The 22,887-nt window shown below is 36.6% G+C and overlaps 1 protein-coding gene across 1 annotated transcript in view; it reads right to left on the bottom strand.

Annotated features, from left to right (window-relative positions):
• Positions 1–22,887, bottom strand: part of CFAP47 (cilia and flagella associated protein 47) — a 431,032-nt gene that overhangs the window by 223,631 nt on the left and 184,514 nt on the right. Inside the window, 3 exon segments of the mRNA XM_082377789.1 lie at positions 6,200–6,345; positions 7,620–7,690; positions 16,096–16,182. Of these exon segments, the coding sequence (XP_082233915.1) occupies positions 6,200–6,345; positions 7,620–7,690; positions 16,096–16,182 (304 nt within the window).

Below are 22,887 nucleotides of genomic sequence, written 5' to 3'. Positions count from 1 at the left end.
GTCCCTCCAGCTATAAAAATAACTTTCATAACACTGAAGTTAGTTTGCCTAAATGTTAAATTATACAAACACTTTAGCATAATATAATTTAAGGTTTTTACCTTGACAGTCTGTAAAATTACGCAAAAATCAGTATTATTTAAGTCTGCACCTTAAATTATGATTGAAAACCTTGCACACTGATTGCAGAATAGTTACAAATATACATAACAGAGACTGCCAGCTTAATCTCTGCATCAGCAGAGACAGAGAGACTGAGGGAGAATGAGACAAGTGACGGTGCAAAAAGTCATGCGAGGGGTTCCACTTATTTACGCAAATCTAAGGGAGACGGACAGAGTGACATACAATATATTTAACAACTGGTATGGCACGGCCTTAGACTAAATTGTTGTAAACCATAAATCAACAAGAAGACCTTGCGGGGTCTTCTACCAGGCAGTGGGCACCCTTGCCCTCTCAACTCTTGATTTGACCTGGCAAGGCTGGAGCTCTCTTTGGTGTGGAACAGGACCAATCTGCATTGCATAAGTTGCTCAGGGATTCTGACTCCCACTTCCTCAAGTCAGCAAGATATGGACTTTGGTTTCTATTTGTTTTGACCAAATTCTGTAGACAGAAAAAGGACAATGTAGGACTAGAAGATAAAACTACAGGGGGGGAGAAGGAGTCTGGTGTGGTTCAATAAAAAGGCTCATGTGTTGGTGGAAAAGGGCTGGTCAGGCCACAGTAAGTAGCTACAGATGGAGTCCACTCTTAACCCAGGCCCCATGTCAAGGATCCCTGCCTGATGCCCCTGCCTCTCTCATAAGGATGATCCCAGCAATGTGGGTGGTTTCTGACTTTGGAACCCAGGACTATACAGAGCAGATGTTCTCATGGGCACCACTGTGAAGACAGAGTCCCAGGGTTGTGTCAGTACATGGCTTTGTGCTGTGCAGTGTTTGTGTGCTCTGTGTGGGGGTCTGTCAACCCCTTCTCTCAGAAAGTGCATTTCCTCAGGGACTGGGTCATGATTCTGCTCCAGGTTCCTCCATTCAATCTGCCCCTGTCTACGCATGAGCAGAAATCTCTTTGGATTTCTACATTTAAGAGCATGAATTTTTAGGGCTTCTGTAGATTTTCCCCTAATTGAGGAATTTCTACGAACACTGATGGAAGTTCTGTAAAACTGTTTCTACTTTCAAACAGCTATTACATAAGTCATTTCGTTTTATTTGAAAGTTCAAAAGGAACAGCCAAAATGAAACAAATGGCTGACACTTGATAGCAGTTTTAGTAGAAATGTTTCTGTTTCACACATGGACAGCTATCAAATTGGGGCCTAATTACTTTACAGTTTTCAACAGGTGGTTCTTAATGGCAAGGCAGTTATCACACATTCAATAAGAAAAGGAGCTAACTAGGTGGACTTGGATGTTTGATTATCTATTTAAGCGTGTAATTGCATTTTTCAATATAATTAGCAATAAAATTGAACGTGTAAATTAATAGATGTGTTTCCCCACTTAAGTAATTGTAATTCAATGCAATACTTTAGATTAGGGGCATTATTTCTCAATTGATAGCAATATAATTTCATGATCATTGTTTTTCTTAATATTTTTTCTGATAAGAACAAAATATATGTAATCAAAAGACTTTTAATAAACTGAGATACCACGTTAAATGTAATTATATTTTGATTAATTTAGATAAAATTTACGGAAGTAAATATTAATATTCAAATAGTCTAATTAAAAGAATAATGGGAGTTCCCTGGAGGTCCAGTAGTTAGGACTTGGTGCTTTCACTGCTGAGGGCCTGGGTTCAATCTCTGGTTGGGGAACTAAGATCCCGCAAGCCGTGAGGCGTGGGCAAAAAAAAAAAAAAAATCTGAAGAATAAAATCAAACTCCTTACCATGCTATTGAGAATTAACCCTAGCATTTTTCTAGGGCTATATAATAAATTGATATTAAAAAAAGGGATTGTGAAACATTTTAACTATTGGTCACACTATAGTTATTATTTTTCACAAATTTTGATATAGATGAATTCAGTTAAACGCTAAACTTTTTTAAAAGAAATGAAGAACAAGATTTAGCATTACTATAAAATAGCATTTTTTCTTCCTAAATGGTCATTTTCAGTGTAAAATTAAACTATTTTTTACATGTTTAAGAAGCTATACTATTTTTCAGGTGTAAATAATCCTATAGAAAACAGGTCAATATAATACCTCTTTCCAGTTACCATTATTTCATTGAATATGCATTCAATATAGTACATAACTGATACATAACTTATACATTTGGGACTATCTCCTGGGGGTTATAAATTCCTTCCTCAAATCAACACATGGCAGTGTCTTTCTGGAAGGCAATGGGACCTAATGAAACTTCAAAGCTTTTGCACAGCAAAGGAAACCATAAACAAGACAAAAAGACAACCCTCAGAATGGGAGAAAATATTTGCAAATGAATCAACGGACAAAGGATTAATCTCCAAAATATATAAACAGCTCATTCAGCTCAATATCAAAGAAACAAACACCTCAATCCAAAAATGGGCAGAAGACCTAAATAGACATTTCTCCAAAGAAGACATACAGACGGCCACGAAGCACATGAAAAGATGCTCAACATCACTAATTATTAGAGAAATGCAAATCAAAACTACAATGAGGTATCACCTCACTCCTGTTAGAATGGGCATCATCAGAAAATCTATAAACAACAAATGCTGGAGAGGGTGTGGAGAAAAGGGAACCCTCTTGCACTGTTGGTGGGAATGTAAATTGATACAGCCACTATGGAGAACAATATGGAGGTTCCTTAAAAAACTAAAAATAGAATTACCATATGACCCAGCAATCCCACTACTGGGCATATACCCAGAGAAAACCGTAATTCAAAAAGACACATGCACCCGAATGTTCATTGCAGCACTATTTACAATAGCCAGGTCATGGAAGCAACCTAAATGCCCATCAACAGACGAATGGATAAAGAAGATGTGGTACATATATACAATGGAATATTACTCAGCCATAAAAAGGAACGAAATTGAGTCATTTGTTGAGATGTGGATGGATCTAGAGACTGTCATACAGAGTGAAGTAAGTCAGAAAGAGAAAAACAAATATCGTATATTAATGCATGTATGTGGAACCTAGAAAAATGGTACAGATGAGCCAGTTTGCAGGGCAGAAGTTGAGACACAGATGTAGAGAATGGACATATGGACACCAAGGGGGGAAAACTGCGGTGAGGTGGGGATGGTGGTGTGCTGAATTGGGCGATTGGGATTGACATGTATACACTGATGTGTATAAAATTGATGCCTAATAAGAACCTGCAGTATAAAAAATACAAACAAAACAACTAATACTAAACTTTCATTGGGTTATTTGTATGGAAATATGTTAATATAAATGTTTCAGACATTACATGAAATTTCTAAAAATCTTATATTTGTATTGGTATGGAAATATGTATGGAAATATGTTAATATAAATGTTTCAGAAATTACATGAAATTTCTAAAAATCTTATATGTTCTGGTATAATGTTATAAGTAATAATCCTAGTTATTACTTTAAAATGTATATCTCAGAAATAACTAATTTTCTTGTCAACTGCATTATTATGAACTTTCATCAAATCTTTAACCGTGGTCATTTTTAAGTCTTTTGTCATTTACAGACAGTTCTGGGTGTACTCTGATGATTTTGCAAATATGTTCCTATAAAAGGGTTTCATCTTCAAGAAATTCATGGAAAAGACTCTGACAAGTACAGGTTTCTGGTAACTGACTGTACTGCTGAACTGAATGAATAAGCATTTTCAGAACTCTAATGAAAAACTGATGAACTCATAAAAGTGCTAACAAAAGATCAAGATGAAAAAAAAAATTAATTACATGGGACTGAGTGAACTGATGAGGATGAGTATAATTTTTGTGACTTTCTGTCTGAATTTAAAAAAAAAAAAAAAATCCCACAAGGACTCAGAGGCAAAGAATATACAAATCAATTTTCACTGCAAAGTAAAGGAGCTGTTACAGTGGAGGATTACTGGACTGAAAGTCAATATTATGACATAGTATGAGTGTGTTTCATGTTTGGTAATTGCAATCATTGTTACTTTTGTTGTGGTCATCCATGTACAATGCTTGGTGTCAGTCTATTTATCTCTTGTAAAAATAAAATACAGTGTGTGTGTGTGAAACAAAAAAAAAAAATAAAAAAATAATGCCGTAAAACGTTTCCTCTAAGCCTGTCTTCTTTCTTTCTCTCTCTCTCTCTGTCTTTGTCTCTCTCTCTCTCCTTCCTCCCCTGCCTCCTCTCCTCTCTCTGTCTCTCTCCTTCCCTGGCTTTAGAGAAGCAAGATGCATGGATCCCAGAGCCAGAAAATTAATTCTGTCAACAACTTGAGAGAGCTTAGAAGCAGCTCCTTCCTAAATTGAGCCTCTGAGGAGAACCCAGCACTGGCCAATCCCTTGATTGAAGACTTGATAGACCTAAAACAGAGGACCTATCTAGGTCATGTCTGGATCTCTGATCTGTGAAAAATGTGACATAATAAATACGGATTGTTTTAAGCCCCATGTTTAGTAACTTGTTACGCAGCCATACATAACTGATACAGATAGGGCCCAGCAGGTCAGGCTTGCCTCCACTCTGCTCCCATGGGACTTCCTTATCCAACCATTATATTGGGCAGGCCAAAAAGTTCATTTGGTTTTTTCCATAAGATGTCTCTAGTAGTGCTTAGTTGTCTTTAACTTCATTAGAAACAATTCTGTTAGATTGTATTGTGACAGCTGTCATATCAGCGTGCATTTAAAAAATAACTTATCAAAATTGGTGAATTTTTGTGTAGCCAATTTGATATTGAAGATGGAAGAAAAAAAGCAACGTTTTTGGCGTATTATAGTTTATTATTTCAAGAAAGGTAAAAACGCAACTGGAACGCAAAAAAAAGATTTGTGCAGTGTATGGAGAAGGTGCTGTGACTGATTGAACGTGTCAAAAGTGGTCTGCGAAGTTTCGTGCTGGAGATTACTGGCTGGACGATGCTCCAAGGTTGCGCAGAGCAGTTGAAGTTGATGGTGATCAAATCAAGACATTAATTGAAAACAATCAACGTTACACCACACGGGAGATAGCTGAAATACTCAAAATATCCAAATCAATTGTTGAAAATCATTTGCACCAGCTTGGTTATGTTAATTGCTTTGATGTTTGGGTTCCATGTAAGTTAAGTGAAAAAAACTTTCTTGACCATATTTCCGCATGCGATTCTCTACTTAAACGTAACGAAAATGTTCCATTTTTAAAACAAATTGTGACAGGTGATGAAAAGTGGATACTGTACAACAATGTGGAATGGAAGAGATCATGGGACAAGCGAAATGAACCACCACCAACCACACCAAAGGCCGGTCTTCATCCAAAGAAGGTGATGTTGTGTACATGGTGGGATTGGAAGGGAGTCCTCTATGATGAGCTTCTTCCGGAAAACCAAACAATTAATTCCAACAAGTACTGCTCCCAGTCAGACCAACTGAAAGCAGCACTCGATGAAACGCATCCAGAATTAGTCAACAGAAAACGCATAATCTTCCATCAGGATAGAATGGAAGTCTATAGAATGGATAGTCTTCCAACAAGACTACATGTTTCTTTGATGACCAGGCAAAAAACTGTTACAGCATGGCTGGGAAGTTCTGATTCATCTGCCGTATTCACCAGACATTGCACCTTCGGATTTCCATTTATTTCGGTCTTTACAAAATTCTCTTAATGGAAAAAAATTTCAGTTCGCTGGAAGACTGTAAAAGGCACCTGGAACAGTTCTTTGCTCAAAAAGATAAAAAGTTTGGGGAAGATGGAATTATGAAGTTGCCTGAAAAATGGCAGAAGGTAGTGGAACAAAACGGTGAATACCTTGTTCAATAAAGTTCTTGGTGAAAATGAAAAATGTGCCTTATATTTTTACTTTAAAACCGAAGGAACTTTTTGGCCAACCCAATAAAATTTACAACTAGTGTAACTCTTTGCTTATTCTTGAGGATAAGCTCTTTGTTTAGCAACTAGAGGGCTGACATTGTTATCTACATTCCTATAGTCTTCAGCTGCCTTCAAGTTGCCTGCATTGGTTATTCTATTAAAGTGCCAGCCCTTGATGAAAGCACACACCACAGTTCCATTCTCACCTTTTTGTTGCTGAAGATGATGACACAGTAGCGGGTGTGCATGCCAAAGGGGAGAAAGAAGAGCTCCAGGCTTGAAGTCCCTTCCGCTCCCAAGTGAAGAGTATGTGTAGAGCAGAAGAACTCTTTGATGAAATTGGACTTAATTGCTGCCAAAACATGAAGTAGTGCTTGTTTACATATCATTTCGTAAGTGCTGTTCAAATAAAGGAGCTGTTTCAATTAGTGATTAGAGTTTGGGGATGAATTTTAAAAATGTTCAAAGCATTAGCACACAAAATTAGATGATGCATTTGTTAATGAAAGTATGGGGGACCCCAGCCCAAGCTTGACATAATAAAAAGGTGTAATTATGACCCTCTATTAAAGATTCCTTAAAAAACAAAAGGAACTTCACTAGTGTTTAAAATTAGCCTGGATATACATATAAAAATAAATAGCAAAGAGATCATTCCAGAATCTTCAGCTTTTTTGTGGACTATGCAATGATTCAAATTACAGGGTGTAACAGACAACTTAAACTGGAAATAAAGGACTGTTTATAGTTTTATCTTTTTGTTAGTTTTTAAAACATATCCACAAACTCCTCAATACTGTGTTGAATGTGGAGATACGGTGGGCCAGTTTTAGTGACCTGATCCTAACGGAGAGTATGCCAGAATGCAGCAAAATCAAGCAGTATGACTTCTGACACTAGATCAGAAAATGTAATACAACTTCTTCCTAATCATCTCTCTTTCCTGGTTCACTTGCTTTTAGAACCAAGTTGCCATCCTGTGAAGAAGCCAAGGCCACATAGAGAGGCCACATGTAAGCGTCCAAGACAACAGCCCCACCCTCGATCTGACTGCAACTGCCTGAGAGACCCTGAGCAAGAGTCACCTAGCTGAGGCCAGTCACCCCCGAAGTGTGAGAGATAATAATATAAGGCATTTTTGTTACTTAATACCACTACATTTGGGGTGGTTTGTTCTGTAGCTAGAGATCACCAGCACATCCCCATATCCATTTTCCTATCCATCATTCTATCCACATTTTCTAAATCTATAGTTATTTCATAAAACAAAGTAAATCTGTCTTCTGCTTAACATTTTAAACATGGTGAGACCTGTCACCTAAATAGGTTTAAACAGTTCAGAATAAGCCAAAGGAAACATAAAGGTCCCTTATCGAAATACATTCATTGTACAGGCGAGGAAACTAAGACCCAGCAGTGAAAGGCAAGATGTGGACAGAGTTTTCCAAAGGGTCATGGTGCAGAAAAGGCTGAGGACCAACACCTCGGGCTCCCACGTGGCTAGCAATCCCCAGGGCTTACCATTCTGTCTACAGTCGGATTTATTGACTATTTCATTTCATATTATGCTCTATATATAAAAATAAGAAATGCAAACAAATAAAAGCTTTTATTTGCAGCACTCACAGGTTTTTAAGGCATCTGGGGCCTGGGAACAGCCCTCAGCAACATCATGTTCACTGCTACTCACAGCACCGCTGTCATAAGGGAACAGGAAGACAACATCAACAGCACAAACAAGACTCAAAAACAATATTCTATCTTAATTCAATCTTACACATCCTTAAAAATTATGGCTACCTACAATACGATATGCAAAGACCACAGATGTATTTCCAAGATCATTTTTACGTTTATATTGTTTTAGAAATTTTAAAAATAAGAAAAATCATTTATATTTTCACCATTGCTTTTCTAAAAATTTGGTAAAAACAATTCCTTTTTACTTGCAAATACTGTAGAGAAGTAAACAGTTGATAATAATAATAAAAACCCAAATCCTCAGACCCCAAAGGAGGGTGTCTCAACTTAGGACTACATAGGTAGTCTCTCCAAAAATGGTTCTAGAACCTGATTTCTTGAAAAACTGTCTTCTCTAAGCTAACTGTCCCCACATTTGTTTCTTTCCCATAAAGGTAGAAGGAGACATGGGCAGCTGTTTAATCTCTTGTTGCACTCCTGAAAATTAGCCAATCACAGCCTGAAGCAAGGGCCTCCCTTGAAAGGTTCCATGGCTTCCAGAACCCATCAATTTTCTCCAAATTGCTCCTCTTGGTATTCATGATTATTTTGCTGTCAATTAGTACCTAGGCTCTAAGATATTGTTTGCCTGATTTTTTTCTGAGATTATAAAAATCCCGTATTTTCTCACCTTGCCAGCTGATTTGTCTGAATTTGATGCTGTAAAAATATACTATTTCTAAGTAATGTTCTTCCAACCATATCCATTCCTTTTCTCCAAACACTGTCTTTTCTTTACACCACATTCTTAATAAGGTTATTTACCACATCTTGTCATTATTCTGTGCTTTACTTCTACTCACAGGCATTCTGACTATCGGTTTCAGTAATCCCCTTTTTTTAAAAAGAACATTTAATACTTTTATGTCATTTGAGCATTTGATAGATACCTGAAGGCTATGCTAGACATAGCAGATGGATATTTTAGCATTTATAAGAGAGACTATACAAAGAGTGGAAAGAACAACAAAGAATGCTTATTTCTCAATGTACCGCTCTGATGCCATCGCTTTGATAATGGAGCTCTGGGTAGAATGCCTGATTAAAATGCTCAGATAATCTCCAAACCTCATTTTGTTCAGTACTTGCAATCACTAGCACTTCAGTCATTTTTATTTTTTCATAGTGAATAGAAAAGCAGAGCAATTTGGGCTTTGTCTCCTTTTTCTTTTCTTTACCTATTTTGTTGGAGAACAGCTAATGAAAGTGCCTTTTTGAATAAATCAGAGTTGTCTTATCCTCAAAGGAAAGTCTCAAACCCAAAAAAATTGAGTTACCTGACCTATTTATGGTAAAGACAAATAAAAATAATTTACAGACCTAAGAATTTGATTGACTTGCTCATAAAGCTAATGATTGTCATGATTAATTCAGAGACATCAGAAAATAATTTAATAAAATAATCTGGCTCAGGAAAATTCTGTTTTACCTGATCAATGTTCTTGACCCTAGAAATTTGATGACAAACCCAACTTGATTACAAAACCAGTATCTTGCATGTTCCAAAGACAGAAAAGAAAACAATTCATTTACCCTTTTGTTAATCCCCATACCTCAATCCATGCTACCATTTTCCTAAATGCTCATTGATTATTGTTGAAGTTAAGGCAGAGGGAGCATTTCAAAGCCTTGGTCTTAAGGAAGAATAGCATCAAAAAAGGCTAAAATTATACAAAACACTGTAGATCAAGCAATGGAATATTTTCTGCTAATTTAGTAGTAGGCCAAAGTCAGAGAGTAGAACTTACTTATGAGGTGGGAAGGGATGGCATTACTTTTTCCTCTGCAATAGTGGTATACAGCTCTTTTCAAGCTAAAATAATCAAAACGATATTGAACTGGTTCTAGTCAGGGCATGAATAAATCAGCTCCAAGAATGGCTTCCTTCTCAAGCTTCTCCAACAGGGAAGGAAGATCTTTATTATAAGCTTTCATACTTCTGGGTTAGCATTCAGGGCTGCATCCAAACCAAACAGCAAATGATCTGGTTCAAGTCTAGTTTTTATGCATCACAGGAAGGAATATAAGAGGATCAATTTTTAGATTCATTCCATCCTCCATGTGTCCATGAGTTTGTCAAAATAGGGCCCCATGGCCATCTGGAGGGCTGTTAAAATGGAATGTTTGCTGCTTTTTGTACCACTCTGGCTCCTGAACAGTTGAGAAGTCTCTAAAGCAAGGGGTGCTAACCTGTGGTACAAGGACAGAGTGAATCTGTGAATTTAAATGGGGAAAAATTCATCTTTATGTCCACTAACTCTTAATAGCAATTTAAACCAAACCACAGTAGTAGTGGTTAACCGTACTATGACTTGATCACCAAACAATCACAAATATGTATACATCACGTTTCAGTTCTTGCACATATCTTGAGCGGTCATTTATTTCATTGCTACTTTTAAAGTATGGTAGTTAATCTCTACCAGTAGATCTTACTATGTATTGTGATAATGAAGAAGTATATATTTTAACATATTACAATTTTTAAATATTTTGATAATCTACTAGACTATCACTTTCTTCTATGCTATGGACTGAACTGTGTCACCCTTAAATTCGTATGTTGAAGCCTTAACTCCCAAAATGACTGCATTTGGAGAGAAGGCATATTGTTAGGCAATCAAGGTTAAATAACGTCATAAGGGTGGGGTGCTAATAAGACAGAATTAGCATCCTTATAGAAAGAGACACCAGTGAGCTCAACCTCTCTCTCCATGTGTGCACAAAGAGGTCATGTGAGCACACAGTGAGATGGCTACCACCCATAAGTCAAAAGAAGAGGCCTCAGAATGAAACCTAACTTGCTGGCACCTTGGACTTTCCAGTGTCCAGAACTGTGAGAAATAAATTTCTGTTGTTTAAGCCACCCAGTCTATGGTATATTGTTATGGCATCCCAAGTAGACTAAGACACTCTGTAATCCTTGCATCTTATTTTATGTATTTATAAAACACTATTCTGTGAAGTAGAATAGGCTTCATAAGACTGCTTTCCTTACAGACTTGCCTAATTCTAACTGTTACTAATTATTCAGTGTAGCAGAATGAAATATTTTAAAATCATGGCTCTCCAGAACCCAGCTTTTTTTTTTAAACAAGAATCAGGACTCAGAAACATATCTCTACCAGGGCCTTCTTTCATTTGGGTGGCTATTCTGGGCCAAGCTATACTGGGAACAATGACGAATGATGAAACCCCTCAGTTCATAGAGTATCCAGTCTGCCATGCAAAGTAGCTCTACAAGAAATAAGTACAAAGCAGAATGATAAACACTTCAATACCTTTTCAACTTGAATTCACACTTTCCTATGCTGATCCTATAGTCCATATTTATAAGCGTATGCTTTGTACTTCCCCTTGCCTGCCTGCCCCCCACTCCCCCCAATGCTTCTGCAATTCCCTCTTCCTATGATATTTCTATATTTGTAGGATATTTGTAGGAAAGTTCTGCCCCTGCTTTAGATTCTGGCCATCAAGATCATACTCATATTTCAGATCCCAATTTGTATATGATAAAGGAGAACATGGTGTATGCATGGAAAAAAAGGTTACTAGGACCTCATTTTTCTCCTTCAATGTTTTATCTTTCACGAAGATCTCAATAATATCTACATAGTGATATTCCTTGCCAATCAGCTCACAGAGCATATACATATATATATATATATTATTTTTTGGTATAACACATACTACTGAATGCATTCTGCCCTGTACAATTGCTTCCATTTGTGTAGATTTTTCTTCTTCTCTGCTTCATGGTTGGCAACTTTAGGGCCAGATCTGCAACTTATTTATCCCAATATTTCTCCAGTACTAAGAACAGTACTTAAGGTGCCACTTAGTAAAAATTTATGGAGTGATAAATAATTCAAAATTGCTGGAAAAAAATTGCAAGTCATATCACTGTAGGAAATTGTTTACAAATTGCCCATTTCTGAGCACTGCTGATCCATCACTCAGTTTTAAAGTGTGGCTAAAATCAGTCTCCTGTCCTGATCCTTTCTGATAATCCTTGGGATTTAATTAGAATAAAAACTTCTTAACTGTTCTTGCTTATGCTCAGGGATCATGTTCCCATAAAGTAAAATATGTGATGAACATAAAGTTTCCTCATCCATGTGGTTTCAACTGTGCTGTTTTATATGTATCTGTTGCTTAAGAAGACCAGTTTAGGGCTTCCCTGGTGGCGCAGTGGTTAAGAATCTGCCTGCCAATGCAGGGGACACGGGTTCGAGCCCTGGTCTGGGAAGATCCCACATGCCGCGGAGCAACTAAGCCCATGAGCCACAACTACTGAGCTTGCGCGTCTGGAGCCTGTGCTCCGCAACAGGAGAGGCCACGACAGTGAGAGGCCACGACAGTGAGAGGCCGGCGCACCGCGATGAAGAGAGGCCCCCGCTTGCCGCAACTGGAGAAAGCCCTCGCACAGAAACGAAGACCCAACACAGCCAAAAATAAATAAATAAATAAATAAATAAATAAATTTATAAAAAAAAAAGAAGACCAGTTTACAGAGACATTTTACATTTTTAAATAGGAGATCCATTTTTATGCCACCTGAAAGACAATTTCAGCACTTTCTGGCTCATTTGAGAAGAGGTTATTTATCATGTGGGGAGATATTAACAGAAGTGACTCTGAAGAGGAGTATCAGTTCGTATACGCTAGGTCATGCTACAGTAACAACTCCACATCTCAGTGGATTAACACAATAGTTTATTTCTTGCTCACACATGTAGTGATCCTTGGTGAAGGAGGCCTCCATTTCTAAATGTGCCTCTCTCATAACTGTGTCAGGGAAAGGGGACAAGAAAAATTGCTCACTGGGTCTTAAAGCTACCACCTGGAAAAAAGTCAGCAGTTCTCACATGCCATTGGCCGATTAAGTTATGTGTTCATGGATAACTTCAACATTAGTGGGGAAGTGCAATATTACCATGTGCCTAAAAGATGAAAACAAGGATATTTATAAAAAAGCTCTAAAAATAATCCAGTTAGCTTATAGAGATTTTTAAAAACATTTTCTTGTTCTCTTATGTTACCTTGATGATTAAACCTAGAGACCAGACCAGGGCTTTATTGAGATAATGTAATACTTATTATATGGTGTATTACACATGAAAGTTAATCATAGAGGTACTGCACCAGACTTCCATTCTGGTCATGATTGAAAATGCATGTTCTTAAATTTTATTTGTGTCTGGAAATCTGTTCAAGACAAACATTAAGGAGAGCTTTAAGAAAAACAGGATGTGTCACATTATTAAGTATTGTTTTATTAAGATTAAAGATCAAAAGGCCTCATTATGCTGATGAAGCCAGATTGATGAAATATTAGATAACATTGTGCTATTTGGAGGAAAAACGCTCTTTTGTGTTCCCCTCAGGGTGGAACTTGTTGGTTGCCTATCCCAATAACCACTGGCCCTTCCCTCCTCCCTGACAAAACCCTCATTTTCTTTTGATGTGTATGTGGAGAAGGGCAGTTTCTCAGTCTTCCTTCCAGCTAGGGTTGGTCATCTGATTAAGGTTGGATCAATGGGCTACAAGCAGAAGTGCTACGTGGTATTTCTAGGAAGCTTCCCTTCCAGAAATAGGGCACACTCTTATCCTTTCTGCTGCCTATAAAGTGGACTTGATTGCTGGAGTTCTGGATACTTCAGCTGATCCTTGAGAAAATGAATAAAAGCTTGCCTGTTACATGAACCGGAGCCTGGAGGTGTTACACAGAAAGCAGTCAGGACCCTAGAAGAAGGAGCCACGGTAATGCTTCTAATAAATCTGTTCAGAATTGTCAGAAAAGCAAGCTTTTTGGTGAACTTGAGACTACTCTATCACAACTCAACATATGGATTTGGGGCTCAGTATTCAATCCATGTCAGTGCTGAAATGACATACCAAGGACCAGCCCTTTTCCTTGAGGAACCGTGTGGCTTTCGCCTTTGTCTCACCCCTGCCTTTGATCTGGGAGACAGTCTTTACAGAGGTGCACAGGAGTAAATCTGCGATCCTTTAAATTAACGGCTCTGAATTTTTCTTTGAGAGCTAATCTGCCGAAGCCTGACTACTCTATGTTCTCCCTGACCCAACACTCAATGTCACTGTATCTTTATGTTTCTTTTCTCACAGGAAGATTTGAGAGAAGAACTAAGACAGCACAGTATTATAAATACAAATGGAAGAGACTATATGAGAAATAACGATCAATAAAGTTTGACACTGTGGTAGACACACTTCTTAATCGATACTTCACGCTGAATTGGGAATTATTTTGCATGAGTATTTCCAAAGTTTCCTTCCTTTCCTAAATTAAATTACAAATGCTTTCATACTTGTTGACTCTATTTTGTTTTTGATTTGAAAGGCATAACTTAAAAACATATCTTTACCTGTAGTTTGAGATTCTATGGCTTCAATAATTCTGGAACTTTGGGTCTAACTAAAACCACTTCAGAACATTGTATGAAGAAAAATCATATTAAAATCTGGGTACAGAATTTCCATATTGTGTTCCAAATTATGAAGGTAGACTCAATATTTTTGCTCTTCATTAAACAGACCCACTTTGAGTTACTTCTGCTCACAGATACCTACAGCATTTCTTTGAGATTTGACTCTAGTTTAATTATGTGATACTATAAATTATTTGCAATTAATGTGAAGAAATTGTTTCAAAGCCATTCAGGCAAAATCTGTGACCACAAAGCAACTTCTTGATCAAGAAGCAAGGGACTGGAAAAAAAAAAAAATCCAGGAGAACTGTTTACCAAAGTTTTTTTGGCAATACTAGCATTTCATACTACAAAGAAATTAACATAAATGCCTACAATATTCCATTCCTATGGTATCTATAATGTTGCCTTATAGCTCAATGTATCAACACTGCCAAATCCCTGCCTCTTGGAATGTTTTTGCAGCTAAAAGGATGACACTGATGCTGTCAAGCATTACACAGAGACAATGGTATAAAATACACTAAAACACAGTAGTAACGGTCAAGTGCACCTCTATAATAGAAACCTGCATTATTTTGTTTCTGCCTGACTTTCTTCAACCTTTATAACATTGTTTTATTCTACTTCACTTTAAACAGCTATTTTATAGTTTAAAACAGATGAGACATATGAGGCAATCTAACTTTAAAAAATTCTACTTCTCTATTGAGAAGTCAAAGTTCCTTTCTATACTAAATACAGACTTCATAACATGGGTCAAATAAGCTTAAATACAGTCAATCCTCATTATCCACCAATCCCGTATTTGCAAATTCACCTCCTCACTAAAACTGATTTGTAACCCACAAATCAATACTTATGGCACTTTCACAATTGTTCGCAAGCATGTGCAGAATGGTGGAAAGTTCCAGTAGCTGGTCACACAAGTTCCCAGCTGAGGTCGAATAAGGTGACACTGGGCTTTTCTATTTCAGTTTTCCAGCATAGATAAGCAGAGGATGGAGACTGTAGGGGGTAGTACACAAGTACAGAAGTGTAAGCCGAGGGACTTCCCTGGTGGCACAGTGGTTAAGAATCTGCCTGCCAATGCAGGGGACACGGGTTCAATCCCTGGTCCAGGAAGATCCCACATGCCGCGGAGCAACTAAGCCCGTGTGCTACAACTACTGAGACTGTGCTCTAGAGTCTGAGAGCCATGACTACTGAAGCCCATGCGCTAGAGCCCGTGCTCTGCAGCAAGAGAAGCCACCAAAATAAGAAGGCCCGCGCACCGCAATGAAGAGTAGCCCCCGCTCTCCGCAACTAAAGAAAAAGCCCGCGTGCAGCAACGAAGACCCAACACAGCCAAAAATAAAACAAATAAATAATAAATAAATTAAAAAAAAAAAAAAAAAAAAAAAGAAGCACAAGCCGCTCTAGCTCTGAGATCAGGAGGACAGGGTTTAAAACCCTTCTCTGGTACCTGTTAATGGGACCTCCTCAGGCAAGTCATTTAACACTTCTGAACTTCATTTTCTCTGTGTAAAGTAAAAAAAAGTGGAATCTACCAGGATAGGTGGTTTTTAGGATTTACAATTATAATCTATGTGGTTATATATACTTCTCCTTGGAGTAATGGTGCAATATTCACTGAGTGTTTATGGCAACTTTATAGAACATAACTACCATGAATAATGAGAATCCAGTGCATTTAATAAAGTGCATATGTATTCAATTTTCATGCACATAAACCTAGAAATATATAAAGAGAATAACAGTGTGAATAATATAAATTATATATATAATATAAATTAAGTATTTCAAATAAATGAAAACTACTGTGTAATTATATAACAAGTTTACTTGAATGCTAATTTCTCAGAAATTTGCCTCAGATAATTATGAGCATAAAATATATAGACATTTACCCATTGTTCATGTGGTCAACAAATTCTCCAACTTCAGTTAATTGGGATGGCAAAGAGATAAATGTTGAAGATTCCACAAAAATTACACTAAAATAAATGAAAAAAGGATTATTTTGAATTCTACTGTAACAAATTTCAGATGACCACAAAACATTCTTCTTTTAAATTATTTTCCATCATTCATAAACTATAATTAGAATCAGAATAAATTACAATTCAAAAAGTCCATGTGCTCTCATTCTGCAACTCAAAACATAGGCTAGAAAGAAAAGATCTGGAATGGAAATAGGTAAAAAATGCTATTTTTATATGGAAAGTCAACACTGAATTCTCATAACAAGGAAATTTAGAGCAAAAATGACCACCCAAATTATATTCCAGAAAGAAAGAGGAAATTACACACTGGTCTTAATACACTGTCAGAGCTATACACATTTAATAATTTCTAATCCTATTTCCAGAAAAGAGAAACATTTCTTTCAGGAGTGGACATGAGATTTGGGTACCTAGTTAAATCAGTGCATTAATAATTATGCCATCATCTGGAATCACACAGAAATTCCGTCCTTCCTATATAATAATGCTCATTCCTTCAAGAAACAGTTTTGGAGACTCCATTATGTGTTAGGTGTGGGACTAGGTACTGAAAAGTACAAACATGAATATGTTATCGTCTCAGCCCCCCACAATGTAGAGAAATGACACTCTAGCGGCAGGTGAAAGATATCATGAAGATTCATTTCAGGAATGCCTAATCCCTCCTTCAGAGTTGAACAGAATCTGTATAATATTGTTAAGAACAGATTTACCCAAACTTGATTTGTTAAAGGAAACCTTTTTTATTATGTAACAGTTATTAATATCTCACAATACTAGCTTTACAATGAAAACCAGATCAGTAATAAAATTAATCAAATGTTTTAGTCTTAAAACACACACACATTCACAAACACACATATATGAACTAAACTGCAACACATTTATATATCCTAACATTTGAATGTTGACATCAGTTTTTGTCCTTTTGTTTTAACTTGATATTTCTGGTGCCTTCATATAAGGGTTGTAAGGAATTTTATAAATATTAAATAATAAAAAGTTTTAAAGAGACAAAATTAACTGTAATAAAATGTAAACTATGAACAATGCAAGCTATGTATCAAACTAGCAGATTTGCTTATATCACTGTAAAGTTACAGTTAAGCAAATGTAGGAATAATTCCTCTCCAGAGAGCAATTTAAACGTAAAGTCATACACTAAATTCTCATTTAAATATTATAAAATTATGAGGCAAAAAACATAATGTTTCTTTTTATTTCTATAAATCCATGGTGAATCATTGGGCAATTTATTTTGGTGATAATTTGTTCTGGCTAAAAAACAATCACAAGGATAATATTACTTGACACACAAATAAAAAACTAAACCAATATAATAAATATTACATTTTTCATATACTATACATGCACCATTTTTGAGATAAAATAGCATTCTGTATGCTTCTGTTTGAAAAATCCCTGCTTAATTACAATGAACATGCTTTCCTCAAAATAGACATATTAATTGTAAAATGAAATATAAACTGTCATTAAAATGGAAAAAGATCTTGTTTCATTACTGCAGTTTCTAAATCAGTGGTTCTCATACTTCAACGTGCATTATTATTATCTGGAGTGCTTGTTCAAAATGCAGATTCCCAAGCTTCTATTTGCATGAATTCTGACTTAGTCTGGCATGGATTCCATTTAAAACAAGCTCTCCAGGTGTTTTTAAAATAGCCTGTCTATGGATTAAACTCTGAGTAATCTTGACTTAGACCAGCACTGCTCTAACATTAATGTACAAACAAATACTCTGGTGATGTTGTTAAATGCAGATTCTAACTCAATTGGATTGGAGTGGGCCTGAGAGTCTGTTTTTCTAATAAGCCCCCAGGTGATGTTGATTTTGCTGACTCAAGGATGACATTTTGAGAAGCACGAGTCTAATCTAAAACAAAAAAAAACCCACATATTTTAAATAATAAAACCAGGCCACCAGAAAAAGAAAAGCAGGGAATGGTTTAGAACAACCATATATTCACTACTGTATAAAAGCAACAAAAATACTGGAAAAATCTGTCCAAATTAACTTTTTCAGAATTCTAGTTCACTAAAGAAAGGCTTGCAGCAATCTAAGTAGTGTTTATTCAAGAAAAGCTGCCAAACCTTGGCAAGAACAGTAGAATTTGTGGCCTTGTAACTTTTATGGTGTAACTCTCCCTCCTCCTTTCCATAGCTCTATAGTAGCCTTGAAAACTGACAGCCTTGCAACCAAGGTAGTTTTAAAAAATGCTCAGGCTTGCAGCCACAGGAGGGAAGAGACTGAGACTGGAGCTCTTCAAAAAAGTCCCATCCCTGATCATTGTTCCTGTGTAACCCGTCTCACAGTTCCCTAGAAGAGCTCAATATGCAAGATGTTGTCTTTAATCAAACTGACTCAAAGGAAAACACCTATCCCCAAGATGTTAGTTGAAAACAATCAGTAGCAATTATGCCTGAGGCTGCAACAGCAATTGGATCAAATAAGAGCCTGACAAAACATAAAAGGAAGATCTGGGGACAAGATGCCCATAGGCAGAGTCGCCATAGCTTAGTAGAGACCAAATATATATCAAAGACCTTCAACCCCACTTATGGAGACAATTAATAAAGGATATCAATAAAGAGATATTATACAAAAGAACTACATTTATAGCCTATTTGTTATATAGGAATTATATATAATGCCTATATATAGGGATATATATACATATATCCCTATATATAGGAATTAAGTCCAGAATTATAAATTCTGGACTTAAAAAGTACAATACCTGAAATAAAAAAGCACTAGAAGGACTCAACTGCAGGTTTGAGGTGGCAAAAGGACCAGTACACTTGAAGATAGGTCAAGTAAAATGATTAATTCTAAAGAATGTAAAGAGAAAAGAATGAAGAAAAATTAACAGAGCCTCAGAGAACTGTGGGAAACCTTCAAACAGACAAACATAAGCCTAATCAGAATCCTGAAAAGAGAAAAAGAGGCAGACAGAAAATGTGAAGAAATAAATGATGAAAACTTCCCAAATTTGATGAAAAATATTAATTTACACATCTAAGAAGTACAAAACATTCTATGCAAGATAAACCCAAGGTGATCCATAGCTAGACAATAAGAGTCAAGTCATTGAAAGGCCAAGACACAGTAAGAAGCAGAACAAAATTGACTCAACACCTATGTTGCTCCTCAGTAAGATTAACAATAGAATTCCCATTTAAACCCTAAAGAACAGAATGCAATGGGATGATGTATACAGTATGCTGAAAGAAGACTATCAATAAGGAATAATATATACAGCAAAACTATCCTTCAAAAATTAGGGAAAAATTAAGATATTACCAAACAAACAAAAAAATGAAAGAATTAATTGCTAACAGACCCACCCTACAAGAAATACTGGCAGAATTTCCTCAGGCTAAAGTAAAAGAACACTAGAAGTTAACTCTAAACCACATGATGAAATAAAAAGCATAGGTAAAGGTAACTACATAGGTAAATACATAAAACAAATAGGCTATAAATGTACTTTATTTGCAATCCTTTTTGTTCTCCTTTCTGATTTAAAATAAAACAGTGTGAGACAATAAATGTAAAACTGTTTTATGGGTTTATAGCTTATAAAGATGTAATGGGTATAACAATAATAGCACTAACAAGAGGCTAGGAAAAGGAGATACACTGAAGCAAAGTTTCTGAATTATATTGAAATTAAATTGGTATCAATCTGAGCTAGATTATTTTAAATTAGGGTGCTAATTATAATCTTCAGGATAACTACTGAGAAAAAAACTAAGAAAACATACAGTAAACGAAACAAAAATTTTAAAAGGCACACTAAAAGTAAATATTTAAAACAAAATCAAGCAGTAATAAAGAAACAGATGAACAAAGATACAGGACTTATAGAAAACAAGTATCAAAATGGCAGACATAAACCCTACTGTATCAGAGATTACATTAATTATAAAGGGATTAACACTCTAATCAAAAGGCAGAGATTGACAAAAATGGAAAAAATAGCTTAGAAAAAGTCAAACATCGGTTCAAAGACACAGACTGGGAACAAAAGAATTAAAAAACAAACAAACAAACAAAAAATACAATGCAAACAGTTAAAAAAAAAAAGAGAACTGGAGTGGCTATATTAATAACAGACAAAACAGAACTTAAAGCAAACATTGTTCCAGCACAGCATGACAGCATGAAAGCTCCACGGACTACTTACCAGGGAAATGAGTTAAAATATAAAAATCAACTATATAAACTCTCTGGAAATGATTTTGAGGGCATATAGCAAAAAAAACCCCAAAAAACAAAAAAACCCACACCTCTTCATTAATATTTACTAAATTCAGTAAGAAAAGATGTAGTCTGTGGCATTTGAACCAAGACCACTCTCTTCCTCCTCCTTCCTCACCCAATTAAGACATAAACTCTACTCTAGACTAGTACAGCTAAGAATATAGGGCTCATTCCTCCCCTAGCTCCCAGATAAAGAACTATCTTTCTGAGAGATGTGTGACATCAACATTTCTCATCCTGCCCCAAGTACATGTTGCTGAGGCTAAGTTCTGGGCAAATGCAGCTGAGAGGAGCCAAGGGGCTCCCTTCTTCTGCCCAGCACCAAATCATGGACCACAGGCTCTACATGGATGTGAAATCGCCATTGCCCTACCTTATAAAGTGGTGGATCTATGCTGGGAGAAGCAAGCCAGGAAGACCTGAAGCTACTGTCCCCCATCCCACCTAGCACTCAGCTCCTAATGTGGGACTGATTCTCCAAGAAAAGTGTACCACTGTCCCCACTTCCACCAAGAGAGCCGTGGCTCAGAGATTTTGCCAAGAGGGAGAAGCTGACCTTAAAGCATATAGTTCTTAATCTCTTCACAAAGGAACTGATTCCATTTTCAAAAACGTGAAGATCAAGGGTGCTCTTAAAAATAGTACAGTTGGAGCTTCCCTGGTGGCAAAGTGGTTAAGAAACCACCTGCCAATGCAGGCGACACGGGTTCGAGCCCTGGTCCGGGAAGATCCCACATGCCGCGGAGCAACTAAGCCCGTGCGCCACAACTACTGAGCCTGCGCTCTAGAACCCATGCTCCACAACAAGAGAAGACACCGCAATGAGAAGCCCACGCACCGCAATGAAGAGTAGCCTCTGCTCATCACAACTAGAGAAAGCTTGCGTGCAGCCGTGCAGCAATGAAGACCCAACACAGCCAAAAAAAAAAAAAAAAAAAAAAAAAGTGAAGTTGTAGTGAAAGGCAAGTGGGAGAATCCCTGCTAGTTTGTTGGAGAAACCTGGGGCAAGAGACCACTGGGAGGAGCCCTCCTGGGGACAGAATAAATCTCAAACACTGACCTAACAAATTATTATTTCAAAGGAGCTGGATTTGATTGAATTGGCCTGAGGAGCAATTTATGCCTTCCATAGAATTGGAATTAGGGGAATTTAATAGCTAGGTGTGGACAGAGACACAGATAGTCAAAGAAAGCCCTGCCAAAACCACTGTTAACCCAGAGTGACTGTGAGCATACCCAAGGCTGTATCTCCTAGAAGCAACATTAGAAGGTTCACACTATGTATGTGGGGTTTTTTTGGGAGGGGGATGGGGAGTAGACATCACTAAAATAAGCCAGCTACTCAGTAAACAAACAACCAAACAACATTAACAATCCTGTGGGAAGTGGGACCAGAACTCAATATATTTTCAAAAACGTCCAGTTTCCAACATAACAATTATGAAACAAGCAAAGAAACAATAAAAGAGGCATGCAAGAAAAACTGCCTGTTAGAGTGATCAGCTACCATATTTAACAGAACACTAATTCAAAATAGCCATTGTAAATGTCTTCAAAAACGAAGGAAACTATGACTAAAGAAGTAAAGGAAGGCATGATGACAATGTAACATCAAATAGAGAATATCAAAACAGAATGAAATTAATAAAGAACCAAATGGAAATTGTGGATTTGGAAACAACAATACAGATATAAAAAAATCACTAGAGGGGCTCAAGAGATTTGAATTGGCAGGAAAAAAAGAATTAACAAACTTCAAGATGGACAGAGATTATGCAGTCTGAAAACAGAGAGAAAAAGAAAAATAAACAGTCACATATATATGGTACACACTTAAACGGACCAACACATGTTTAATGAAATTAACAGAAAGAGAGGAGAAAGAGAAAGGAAAAGAAAAAACATTTGAAAAATGAGATGGGTGAACATAGCTGTGTCACACTCTCCACTTTCAAACAATACAAAGCTAGAGTAATTAAAACAGTATGGTATTTGCATAAAGACAGACACATAGATCAATGGAAAAGAATAGACAGCCCAGAAATAAATCCACACTTATATGGTCAATTATTTACAACAAAGGAGCCAAGAATATACAATGCGGTACTGACAGTCTCTTCAGTAAGTGGTTGTGGGAAAACTGGTCAGCCACATGCAAAAGAATGAAACTAGATCACTATTTTACACCATACACAAAAATTAACTCAAAATAGATTAAAGACTTGAACATAAGACCTAAAACCATAAAACTCCTAGAAGAAAACACAGGCTTATGTAAATTCCTTGATATAGGTCTTAGTGATATTTTGAATCTGACACCAAAAGGAAAAGCAACAAAAGCAAAAATAAACAAATGGGACTACATCAAACTAAAATAAAGCTTCTGCACAGTAAAGGAAATCATCAAC

The sequence above is a fragment of the Balaenoptera borealis genome (assembly GCF_965194805.1).
Source record: "Balaenoptera borealis genome assembly, chromosome: X".
NCBI lineage: Eukaryota > Metazoa > Chordata > Mammalia > Artiodactyla > Balaenopteridae > Balaenoptera > Balaenoptera borealis.
The sequence above is the reverse complement of the archived record's forward strand: the minus strand, read 5'-3'. Positions and strand labels throughout refer to the sequence as shown.